The sequence below is a fragment of the Chrysemys picta genome, chromosome 2, assembly GCF_011386835.1.
Source record: "Chrysemys picta bellii isolate R12L10 chromosome 2, ASM1138683v2, whole genome shotgun sequence".
Lineage (NCBI taxonomy): Eukaryota > Metazoa > Chordata > Testudines > Emydidae > Chrysemys > Chrysemys picta.
The window spans coordinates 3,918,697-3,931,533 of NC_088792.1; the positions used below are offsets into that span (position 1 = coordinate 3,918,697).

A 12,837-nucleotide genomic window follows, 5' to 3' on the forward strand; every position below is an offset into this window, starting at 1 on the left:
GGGGGGGGGGGTGGAAATCGATCTAAGATACACAACTTCAGCTACGCGAATAGCGTAGCTGAAGTCGAAGTATCTTAGATCGAATTACCTGGGGTCCATATGGCGCAGGATCGACGCCCGCGGCTCCCCCGCCGACTGCGCTACCGCCGCTCTGGTGGGAGTTCCGGAGTCAACGGTGAGTGTGTTTGGGGATCGATATATCGCGTCTTAACGAGACATGATATATCGATCCCGGATAAATCGATTGCTACCCGCCGATACGGGGAGTAGTGAAGACGTACCCAGGGTGTGAAAAATCCACTCCCCAAGCAATAGTTACACCCACCTAACCCCGCCCATTGACCACGCTGTTGGCAGGAGAGCTTCTCCCACCCCCATAGCTGCTGCCTCTAAGGGAAGAGAATTAACGACACCCATGCGAGCAGCTCTCACATTGGCGCTAAAGCACTACAGCAGTGTACGTGAAGACCAGCCCTTAACCTTGGAAACTTGAACTGAGTGTATCTTGGCAATCATGAGACCTGCAGCCATAACTTGAATAAAAAACACCAGATTCTGAAACACATGCTCTCTTTGGCTGGTTTTAGATTACCACAGCATTACAAGCATTAACATTTACCAACTCTCAACTATGATTTCAATAGGACAACTCATACTTAAAGTAATGCACCTAGACATTATGCTTTATAAATAGTTTCAGGTGCTCATTTTTGCTCTCCAAATTCTAGGTGAGCTAGGGTTTTGGATTGAAATGTGCTGCTTCTCATATACTGTCTTGATGACTGAAGTCTGAGAAAAAAGAATTGCTGTTCCAGATGAGACCAGTTCTCCATCCACATCCAATGGTCCATCTCTGACAGCGACCAATACCAGCTCCTTCAGGGGAACAACAAATTCCATAGTGGAAGCTTCTTCCTAATCCCAGGCAGTTCGTGACAAGTTTATCCAATGGCACCTTCATCGTTGACTGAGGCCTGTAGGCTCAACCATAGTATAAATAATAAATTGGGGGCAGGGGAGAATAAATTCCCTGAAATAAGAGAGTTTAGATCACTTATATCTTGTTATCCTAATAAGTGTAATTGTGGCTGTTCTCATTATCTGTATAAGCATTGAATCATGCTTGTGGAACCCTACTAAGAAACTGGCATTGACAATATCTTGTGGCAGAGTGTTCCACTGGCTCATTATGTGTTGTGTAAAATAGCATTTATTTTTATCGGGTTTAAATTAGTTGCCTTTCAATTTCACTTGCTATCCTCTTGCTTTTCTTTATGAGACAGGGAAAACAGGAGCACCCAATTTACCTTCCATGCCATTTAACTCAAATACCAAAAACGGGAAAAAAAGAGCACTATTAAATATTTAGCATTTTCGCTCTTCTAGTTAAGTGCTGACAGAACTCCCAATCTACATCTCTAGCTCTTCCAAAAAGACCTCTAGAAAAACAGGGAAGAATAAGCTTGATGTCGAGCAGGAAAAAGAAACGTTCTTTGGAAACTAAAAAAAAATCTTTCAGGTCTTTTGTATACATCACCATAAAGAAACCTAAGAGGGTGCACACCTAATTCTTCTATCCCCTTTGCAATTCACCTTTAGGAATGGTGTGTTTTTACCATAGCCCTCCAAAGAGGCACGTCTGTTTTTTGTAGTCACCACATCCAACCCTCACCACAATGGACAATTATTTTTTGAATCAATATGTTTTATGTCCATTTCGCTTTTGTTACAATTGTTTTTAGCAGAATAAATGTCAGACTGACAATGTTACATGACAGATTTGTCATCCAGGTTACAAGACAAGACAAAGTGGTACAGAAGAAAGGCAGACAAGAGCTTTGCATGGCAAACATATCCATTTCAAGACAATTCAGATGCAGACTATATACAGGCCACCCAGTAATAAAACCAAATTAAGCCTCATATGGTACAAAAAGCAAAATGGAACCCAGCAATAGTAGAGGGGAAAGTAAGTCATCTGGTGTTATTAAAACACCAGTGCGAGTGGAAGGGGTATCAGAAGCAATATACACACACTTACATAAGAAAAACTGGACAATTTCCATAACTTTACAAACCTGGAATTTCCATGCTCAGAGTATTTATGAAACTGCTCCCAAACCGTAGCATCATTGGGAGAATCGATGACGCTATCCAAGTTCAGCTTCTCAGTGTTCATAACACCCCATTATTCCCCACAAACCATTCATGGTGGGGAAGGATCATCAGCCATTCCCACCAGTGAGCGATGATGGGGTTTAGCTGCCATTATACATGTGAGAACGCACGTCCCTATAAAAACCCACACAGAGAGATGCAAGAAAAAAAACCCTAAACAAACAAAACTCGAGGAGGACAGACCAGATGCAGCCCTAATGCTGAGATTATCGTCTGAACCTTGGACCAAAAGAACCCTATTTTGGAGGAGAGCCAGCGACAGAAGGGATCCGGCACTGCAGGACAGCGACACCTTCCCACTAGGAGGGCAGGTGTTAGGACACAAATCTTGCAGGAACAGCTGATGAGATTTCAGCCCCATTGACTCTGACTTAAACCCTAGACCTGACTCTACTCTTCGGGATCCAGACCTGCTGCCCCACCAGCCCAGCTCGCTGTAAACTGTGGGGCAAGCTTGTGAACATTCGATCTGATGCTTTTAGAAGTCATTTATACAGCAAGGTGGCACATATAGATAGCACTGCACAGACCTAGACTCGGACACAGCCCCAGGGCCCCAGAGTTTACCAGCGAAGTAGGACAAGACACGGCACAGGAAAACAGAGTGGGAGTGGGGATTATTGACTGGCAGGAGGAGGAAGGGGCAGGGGTAGCTCGGAGAGGAGAAATGGCTCTGTGCAGATGAGAACATGGAGACCGCTCCAGGGGTCCGGGGGGGAGCATGATCCTGAGAAGGGGAGGAGTCAGGCAGACCTAGGAAGAAGGATCTGAACTCAGCACTCCAAGGTTTTTACCATGAAGGTACCAGGTATTTGCCGAACTACAGCAATTAACTCTTTCATGCAGGCAGATTTCTTCAGGCTCTGGCGAGCTAGAGAGCAGTTTTTACACCACCTGCCCTTCGGCAGATCCTGCCTCCCCTGCAGCATCGAGCGAGCAAAGAGGGGGCTGCCGCAAGCACTGCAATCTTGCCTGCTTTAGTCAGCTGGTGCGGATCAGAGATCAGACACTCTTCACGAGTTTGGCCAGGGAGCCTGCGGGAAGATGAGATGCCGGGGGAGCAGTCCTTTAGACTGCTGCCCAACAGGGTCATTTACAATTGGCCAGGGAGAGCCCCACCCCACCCACCCACACTCCAGCCCTGAGGCCGACAGGAGGTTGTGGGCGCTTTTCCAGCCTACCAAGCGCGGGGATGAACTGGTCTGGACATGACGCGCTAGTTACAACCTAGTCACCCATCCCACCCCCTGGTGTTTTCCAGGTCTCCAGTCTTTGCCCTGGGGAAGCCTGCTCGGTCTGGTCTGCCCTCTGCTGATCCTGTGGTGCCGTCGTACCTGGGAAGTCAGCCCTGCACTTTGCACACTTGCAGGGCGTCCCGGTCTCGTGGCTCTGCAGATGCTTGTGGAAGCTGGCCCTGACCTTGTAGCTCTTCTCGCAGATGGTGCATTGGAACGGCCTCTGCCCAGAGCACGCTCGCTGGCCATTGGGCAGACGCTGCTTCTGAGCAGACGTCTCCCCACCCTCAGCGCACTGGCCGGCCTTCCCCCCAGCCTGGAGCCGCTGGCCCGCACAGAGCTCGGCATGGCAGCTGCAGTCCTTGCCGTGCTCCGTACAATCCTGGGGATTCTCCTTCCCGTGGCCCCGCTGGTGTCTGAGGAAACTCCCCTTCAGCCGGAAGCTCTTCCCGCACACAACGCACTGGAATGGCCTCTCCTCCACGCGGACTTGTCGGTGATTCAGAAGGAACCACTTCCGGCTGTAGGTCTGCTCCCAGCTGGTGTATTTGTACGGCCTCTCCCCAGTGTGGCTCGCATAGTGGCGGCTGAACTCCGAATGGCCCCGGAAGGTCCTGGCACACTCGGTGCACTGACAAGGTCTCTCTCTGGCACGGCTCCTGTGCTGTTTCCCAAAGCTCACTTTCAGCCGGAAGCAATTCCCACCCTTAGTACACCTGATATACGGCCTCCCTCCCGCGTGGCTTGCCTGATGGACGCGGAGAGGCTTGATACCACCGAAATCTCTTCCACGTGGCGTCGGCTCCTCCAAGACAATGCCTGCCGGGCTCCTTGGTGGCGTTACAGAGCCGCACTGACCCTCCCAGGCTGTTGTAGCAACCAGACTCTGGGAAACACTTTCCCCTGAACTTCCCAGGAGCATGTCACGCGGCTCCAAGTCTTCAGGATCTTCCTCACGCTCCTGCATCTCCGTTTTCATCACAATCACCTCATCTGCAGCAATAGAGAGAGACTCAGAGACATCCCTCCCTTGGCCTGCGTGAGCCAGAGAAAGGAATTCTCAGCTGATTCAGCGACTCGATGCAGAAAAAATAAACGTGTCAGCTTACTGAACTTGGCCGATAAAGTAGACAAGGGGTACAGTTTTCAAAAGAGCCTAGGGGACTTATGAAACTTAGTCCCGTTTGGAAAAGTTACTAGAGACTTTTGAAACTGGGACTTAGGCACTTTTGAAAACTTTACCCAAGATAAATAATGAGTGCGCACACGCAATCTAGGGCCTGGTTTTCAAATCAGCAGAGCAACCCCCCTTCCTGCTCAGCACTTCTGAAAATCAGACCATTAGCATCTAAACTGAGAGGAGATTTCTGGCCTGAAAACATGTCTGTAAACCAGAAGCTTCACACCTTTGGGTGGAGCTCTGGGAAAAGGGTGTATTTAAGTACCAGGGAGTATGAAGGGTCAGCGCTGAGTCCAGAAGGTCTAGACAACTGGAGAGCAAAAACTATTTAGTTAAGGTTGTAATTGTGTTCCCATGATAATCCTATTTTCAGGAACTCAGTCTTCAAAAGTTACCCTTTTGCCCTGAAACTTTTCATACACGGTCTGAAACCAAAGGAGATTTCTTTTTCCCCCTTCCGAAAGTTTGAGTGAGATCTGTCTGGACATTTATGGAAAAAAAAGATAATTAATCTTCTCAGTTTTGTAATTTTACTGCTGATATTGGCGCTAAGTAGTATCTTAAACTTGTGGGTCAAATTCTCAGTTGGGATAAATTGTCATTCCTCCCATAGGCACCGACTCCATGGGTGCTCCGGGGCTGGAGCTCCCATGGGGAAAAATCAGTGCGTGCTCTGCACCCACTGGCATCCAAGCTCCCTGCCCTGCCCCACCTCCGTCTCCTCCCCTGAGCACGCCACGTCCCCGCTCCTCCGCCTACCTCCCAGCGCTTGCCACCACCAAACAGCTGTAGCAAGCTCCGGGAGGGAGGGGGGAGGAGCGGGAACGTGGCGCGCTCAGGGGAGGAGGCGGGGAAGGCGTGGGGCTGGGGTGGGGATTTGGGGAAGGAGTCAGCGGAGACTTTGGGGAAGGGGTTGGAATGGGGGTGGGAGGGGGCAGGGCAGGGCCGGGGGGGGGGGGGGGGGTCGAGCATCCACCGGCGCCAGTAGAAGTCGGCACCTATGATTCCTCCATTGACCTTGATGGAGTTCCACCAGTTTACAACAGCTGAGGATCTAGCCCATTTCAAATGTCACGTGTGGCTAGTCAGTGAGGAATAACTGCTTAGTTCATTTTTGGGGGGGAGGGGGGGGAGTAAAGTCCTAACACATAAAAAGTGTTTTTTGTGAACGTGCTGTAAAAATGTCTACTAAATAGTTAGTCCGTGATTCAATACAGCTGCAGAGTTGACACTGTGCTACCCTGTCCCATGCTGCTGCCGGGCATTTGATAGATTTACTGAGTGCTGCGAACAAACACAACGTACGGCGTTGCAAAAACCCGACAGACACGTCTCAATAGCAGCACAGGTAGCTTCTCCCGCCTCCCCTATTTTTTTCCACTTTTCTGTCTTTTTAAAAGAAAAGAAATTAAATGCAAAATAAGTCTTGTGTTAATGCAATGCTGGGCTCACAGTTTTGATCTAAGAACTAGGTGCATAGGTGAAGATTCTGATCATGTTAACTCAGCTACATCATGCGACTGTCAAGCTTAGGAAACAGCATTTCTCTTGTAATAGTTGCCTTTGACAGTGTCGAGATTGCAAATCGTCTCCTGGATTTGAGGGAAAGAGGATTTCCAGCTGTTATTTCACAGCCTATCGAAGTTATTACAATCCATCTCACCTGCGCAGAGCTCTGTATGGAGTCGCTTTTCCTCCAACACCTGCATATCCCGCACACTTGGCTCTTTCTCGACGTCCCTCCGGCACGAAGCGTCGCGTGCAGAAGCTGCGCGTCCTGTTCATGGCAGACAGAGTAACGTATTGCTTTGCTGATCTCCACAAACACTACACAAGGAAACGTAAACTGATCGGAACCCAGTGCTGTTTCTGGGCTGGAGGAGACACGCATTCTGCTTGGCTACAAACATTTCACCGAGGAGCCAGAGGAAACAAATGCAGAAGGGCTCAGAGCCGGGAGAACTTGAGAGGGGTGGAAATCCAAAGGTGATGGCTGCGTCCATAAAGGGGCAGGTGGTACCGATAGGCATGGAGCTGTGCAGAACAGCATTGCCCCAGGCAAGCTCCCTGGGAGCCCAGAGTCTGCACCAACCCTTTGGCGGGAGCAGCGTGCACTCACCTCTGTTGCTGGCCAGCCCTGCTGATGGTGTAGAAGTGGTGGGGGGAGGGGGTAAGGACCTATTGTCTCCTTTTGGGGGTACAGCTCACTGGGGGACTAGTAGGAAGCAACCTCAGCACCAAGGATTGCAACTGCCAGGATAGGAGAAAGCTCCTTGCACTATAATCTCTTGCAAGTTGCTCATCTGTCCAGGGACCAGCCAGAGTCTGGGCCAAAGGTTTCACTGGATTTCACTCCCTGTTTGGGTAGCTTAGCACATCACTCACCAGCACTGGGGTCTGTCGAGAGCTCTCCTTCCCCAACGCGTTCCTGATTCTCAGCACTGGACTGTTCCTCTCGTTTAATCCATGATAAAACATCACAGCCGGAGACTGTGCAATTGGTTCCTGGAAAGAGGAAATAATAGAGGCTGTGTTTTATTCATATACCTCACTGACTCATTCTTACCAAGCACCTGGAGCGATTTTAATCTGAACAGACACATGCAAGGGCTAAACTAGAAATAACATCATGATTGTCCATCCCTTCCTATTAAGTGCTGACATGGGCAGAGATTAGTCCCCAAGACAGTTTCACAGAGAAGGGGAGACTCTGGAAAGTGTTCTCATATCTCTTGACTATGTAACAAGTGCTTTAGTGCAGCGATGGATGCTGTAGAAATATAAATAGATATGGTAGAAAATGATAAAAGGGCCTAGCTACTCCAGCAATGGACACACTAGAAATACCCAAGATGGACAGGGAATTACACAATCTGTAGAAGCCAGCAAAGGTTTTGTTGGCAGGCTAGTTTCTCTTTCTTTACGCTCGGTGGATATCCGGAGAATGCTCACAGAGGTAAGACCAAAGGTGGGCAATTGGTATAACCACATGTGCAACATTACAGAGCTTTAGGTCATCGTTAAAAGTCATTTAGCTAGTGCTGCAGACTCTAGACAGTGCATCAAACCACACTGAAGTATTCAGATTCATAGATTTTTAATGCCAGAAGGGACCATTATATCTTGCCTGACCTCCTGCATAATGCAGACCAAAGAAAATCACCTAACAATTTCTGCAACAAGCCCTAACTTTGCTTTGAACTACACACTGGCAAAAGGGAAGGTATAGGCGATCTTGGTGATACAAAAGACAATAGGTATATACAAGCACACGATAAATGGCACAGGTATAGATAAGGAGATAGTATTATACATATGGCTTGATGCTATCAGTACAGAGTGGGAGTACTACTAATGCCTTAGCTAAATTAGACGGTACTGTACAGGTATATATAAGGAGAGGTTGAATTGGGTCGGTCTGTAGTGGCTACGACAGCCTGCCCACATTTCCTGGTTGCTGTTACCTTGTGCTTCAGAATCTAAGCTTTCATTAAATAAATAAATAAATAAATAAAAATTCTGGCGCTTATGGTGGCATGCCGACTGAATTTAATCAACACAATTATATCTGCTTGAGCGTGCAAACAGCTTGAAACAATAGCTTGGAAAGATACACACTGCTCCTATTCAAATTGACAAGATGTTGCCTCTGGAGACTACTGATGGCAACTGAACTCCCAACATTTTAAACTTTCACAAGGAAAAAAAAGGGGAAGTATCACGTAATGAACTGAGTCATCCATTGTGGAGTCACAAAACGGCAAAGCGGAGGTTGGAAGTGGGTCTTGGGAAGAATCCCACCACTTTTTTCCATCTCTGATCACACTGTGCAAGCAGGTATAAGGAGATGGGTATTTGGAGGTAAATATTTCTACCCGTTATCCTGCATTTTGACAGAAGATCAATAACTTTCCTTCTATCAAACATGTTAAATGCAGAGTGGTAAGTGCATGCATGCTGTTAGGCAGTGGTTAAAAGCTGGCATTAGATACTGTACATTGAGGTAGATCTGATTACTCCCGCACCATTACCTTCATTTTGCCGTCAATCAATGTGTCTATTTCAGAGGCATTTATTTTACCCCACTGATACAAACGTCTCGCACTTTTTCCTCTTCACTAACTCACAACTCCAAGCGTAGTTTGAGAACAGCTGTTCAGCAGGCGACCAAGGAATTGATTTGGCCTGACTCTGGCTGTTCCAACAGCTTTAATTTCTTTTAGTTGTTGAGGCCCAAATGTGAGCCACTGTCGAGTTACATTATTTTTGGTTGGTTAGCTGCTCTTGTAAGTCGGAAAATGTGGTTTTTCTTGTTACTGTTGCATTCAATTGGTGTCAGGCTTGGGCAGAATTGCCACTTTTTACTTCACTCACCCCTGTGTAGCGGGACAGCACAAGCCCAATGGGACTTACGGGATGTGTAGCCCCTTTGTGCAGGTGCCCTGTCTGAAGAGGTGAATCTTACTCTTTGGAATGGTTTCAATCCATTACTGACCTGTGCTGCGGTCTGCAGGGACACCTCTTTCCTTAGCATCGCCCTGTTTCCCAACACACAGCTCTGCACCTTGTTCGGTCTGGCACAACCGGCCAGGTGCAGCAACGGGAGAGTCTGCTCGGGGGGGAGGGAGAGGAAAGAGAGAGAATTCCATTATGTTTATCGAATATCTGTTTAGCTGCTGGCAACACATTACAATGTCTGAAAGCTAGAACCACCGAGGTTCACAAGAACTTTGGTTCTCGCTTTGTCCTTCCCGTGCTCTTTCTAAATTACTGTATTTTAATCCATTACTCACTGACACACGGTTCAATAGAGATTTTCATTTCTTCAGAGGCCTGCGGATCCCCGATATACGGCTCCTCCCCTCGCTCTATCCGGGACAGGATGTCAGGTTTAGAAACAACATAGTCTGTTCATGGGAGAGGATATTAGGTGGGATACGGTAGGATGTTCTATTCAGATCAGTTACACAGGGATTAAAAGAATCCTTTCAACTGAGATATTCATTAGCTATTAAAAAAAAAATCACATTTATAACCAATCAGTTTCAATGAAAGGTAGAACCTGGTTTACTTAAACATTGTCTAGTGAGGGGCCAGTCCTGCAGGTGCTTACTACCAAGCACAGCACTTACTGCTGTGACTAGGCCCATTAACTTCCCCAGTCATCGCTGTTATTACCTGCAATATAATAGCACCGAGAGGCTCCAAACAAGATCAGGGCCCCATTGTCTCTACTCCCAAACGCTGGTTCTTTTCCCTCCCCATGTTATGGATAATGAGGCTGGGACGAATAGCCTGGATTCATCATCCAAACTGCTGACACTGCTCCAGAGAGGCCAGATTCCGGGGAAGATCTTGGAAGCTCTTTCACCGGAGGAGGTTCATTCTACGTTCTCCTTTGGGAATGACTGAATGGCTGGTTATTTCGAGGCTTGATGCCAGAGCCTGAGTTGACTGTGGGATGGTGTTTACTGTGGGGGATGTGAAGCGATCATTCAACACCCGCCTCCTCTGTTCCTAGCAGGGGCTGGGAGTTGGACTCTAAGTTGGTTCCAAGCATTCTTTACACCATACGGTCATTTGACCAAGGGGGAAAGGGTCCCTATATGCAAGAGTTATTGTATGTCAATACAGCATATTACTCAAGAACAGAGCAACTCCACAGGGATTGACGCATGCTCATTGCATCACAGCTACGCTGTTGAGGATGGAGGACACCAGAATGCCAAAGCAGCTGTGGAATGGAAAACTGGAGGCGGGTAACCGTACACGAGGCAGCCAGAAGAAACGCTTCAAGGACACACTGCAGCACAATCTGAAGCAGTGCAACATTGCAGCTGGGAGTTGTCAGCAATAGACAGATCGCGCTGGCGAGCAATCGGGGATGGGGTTACTCAGATCATGATCCTGAGGTGCCGAGTCATACATAGCAGTGGATTCGGCAGGCACAGAGCGTAATCCCTTCCTCAATACGGAGCTACAGATGCCCTCGATGAGGAAAGGACTGACACTCTCACATCGGCCTTTTAGACCCCAACGTAACACTGTCATCAGCATCATCTTTAGTCACCGAGGGCAACAACAATTCCTCAAGAACGGTGAATTTTAATTAGCTATTCTGTCCCTGTCCACACAAAATCAGTCATGCTGGGGGGAAAACCCACAATGCCAGTTAAAGCACTGTTCCTTCCCCAGTGCAGACGGGATCCTCAGTGCTAACTGGTTTATGCTTCCCCTGGATCTGCACCTGCTTGGGGTTTATATTACCCTGGACTTGACTCTTCAGTTGTTTCTCTTTGGAGAGATTTTGCATCAACAGCTGACATGGAAACTAGCAACTTTCTGTACCTAGATTGAACTTGAACATGTAGATCCCACTGTGCTTCTAGTATGGGATAAGAGGAAGTGGTGGCCTTAGGCCCAACAGTGTATATTTTGGTACTTCTTCCACAGAAGGATGTGAGGAACTTGAGCTTTCCTAAACATCTAATGGCATTGGCCCAGCAAAAAAAAAAATCTAAGGAACTGTGAGCGGGAGGAAATCCAGTCCATGAAAGATCTCACCACTTCTAATAAAGGAGTGAAAACGGATCCTTACCCAGTGAGATCAGGGTCTCATAATTCCCCTTCATCGTGTTCTTGTAAAGCTCCTTCTGCCATTCACTCAAGCTTTTCCATTCCTGCTCATTGAAATAGACCGAGATGTCATCAAATGTCACCGGCACCTGAAATCACAAGGGGGAGACACCCACCACCTTCTGACTCTGTCACACCCTCCTTTTTATTTTAACTCTAAGAATGTTTTAAAGTTAATTTAATTTGAGTTTAGCCACAATCAAGATACTATGGGCCAAATATTCAGCTAGTATAAATCAGCAATACTCCTCTGACTTCAAAGCAGCTCTGCCTAGTTACACCAGCTGAGGATCTGGCCCCATCCAGGGGTCAGAGTTTGCAGCTTGACATTGTTATTATTTAACATGACAGTAGGTCCCAGGGGCCCCAGTCAAGATCCAGCTCTCTTGTCCTAGGTGCTGCAGAAACACGTGAAAAGCAGAGAGTTTATCACAGATTATCTTTGAACATGCAGATTTAGGGAAATGTTGGGTTGCAAACATTGCAGTTTGGGACTCTTCTGAATGTGGGGTTTTGTTCTGTCCATTACAGCAACAGGATGCTTAAAACCAGAGCTCTGGTTCATGCCCATCTCTAAATTACCGGTAATTGTTCATAAAAGCAAATCTAACATTGAGCTCCTCTATTAATTCACAGAGCAAGCAATGGCACCCCCATCTTTACTGTCATTTGGAAGGATCACATTTAAAGAACAGGGTCGTTCCGTGTCTGCAGCCCAGTCAGACGTTGGCTTTTCCATCTGCCAACCAGGGACCAGTTAGCGCTAGCTGTCCCAGTGGTTTCCGTGATTGGATGATTCTGAGCCCATAACCACCCATCCACTCTCATGCAGGATAATGGGAGTTTAATCCAATAAAAATGATTCACTTTGCAATCTGCAGCTTAAGCACCTTTGATTTTCCAGTGAGAAGAGTCTAACTAACATTGACTGAATCTGACTGAACAGCTCCAAGGGACCATACTCAGCTAACAGGCACAGTAAATGCCCATCAATAAGGTGCATTAACTGAGCGCATATGAATGGATTGTTTTCACCGTGTTGGAATTTCATAACATTACATTTGAGTAACACGGACGTTAACCGATCTAGGCAGTTCCCATTTGCACCCCTCTGTTCATGGGTCCATCTATACAATTCTCTCCCAGGTGCAGCAAAGTTTCTGAAGGCACACTGAAGAACAGACAAGAAAGCGTACCAGAGAGAGGCAAAGTAGGGTTTCACACACACAAGAAAAGTTTGAGTGTGGAAAATCCACCTCTTTCGGGCTGGTAGGCTCATTAGAACTGCTCAACTGGTCTCTGGGATAAGAGGGGAACATTTTGAAATGCACAGGCCCAGGGGGCTCTGCCTGTGAGAAGTGCAGAGTGCTGCAGAGGAAGGCTCTCAAATGGCAAAGAGGCAGCGGGGAAAGTCAAAAACTGAAAAGAGCAGGTAAGAGCAGACCGGAAGGCTAGTCCAGTGGTTACAGCGCTAGCCGGGGTTCAATTCTTGTTCTTCCATGAATATTCTGTGCAACCTTGGGCAAATCTCAGTCTCTGTGTGCCTGAGATTTACCCCTGGGGATTATAGCACTGCTCAACCTCACTGGGGTGTTGTGAGGATACATA

At 47.5% G+C, this 12,837-nt stretch overlaps 1 protein-coding gene across 14 annotated transcripts in view; it reads right to left on the reverse strand.

The window, feature by feature from the left end:
• LOC101931677 (zinc finger protein 398-like) overlaps positions 1-12,837 on the reverse strand; it is a 77,729-nt gene that overhangs the window by 40,954 nt on the left and 23,938 nt on the right. For 13 of the 14 annotated variants that reach the window (XM_065586456.1, XM_065586455.1, XM_065586454.1 and 10 more), the window contains 5 exons: positions 11,192-11,318; positions 9,387-9,500; positions 9,089-9,202; positions 6,979-7,098; positions 6,257-6,420 (listed from right to left, as the gene is read on the reverse strand). In XM_065586456.1, the coding sequence (XP_065442528.1) occupies positions 6,257-6,420; positions 6,979-7,098; positions 9,089-9,202; positions 9,387-9,500; positions 11,192-11,318 (639 nt within the window). The remainder of the gene's footprint in view (positions 1-6,256; positions 6,421-6,978; positions 7,099-9,088; positions 9,203-9,386; positions 9,501-11,191; positions 11,319-12,837) is intronic. The other variant, XM_065586451.1, reaches the window with a different exon arrangement.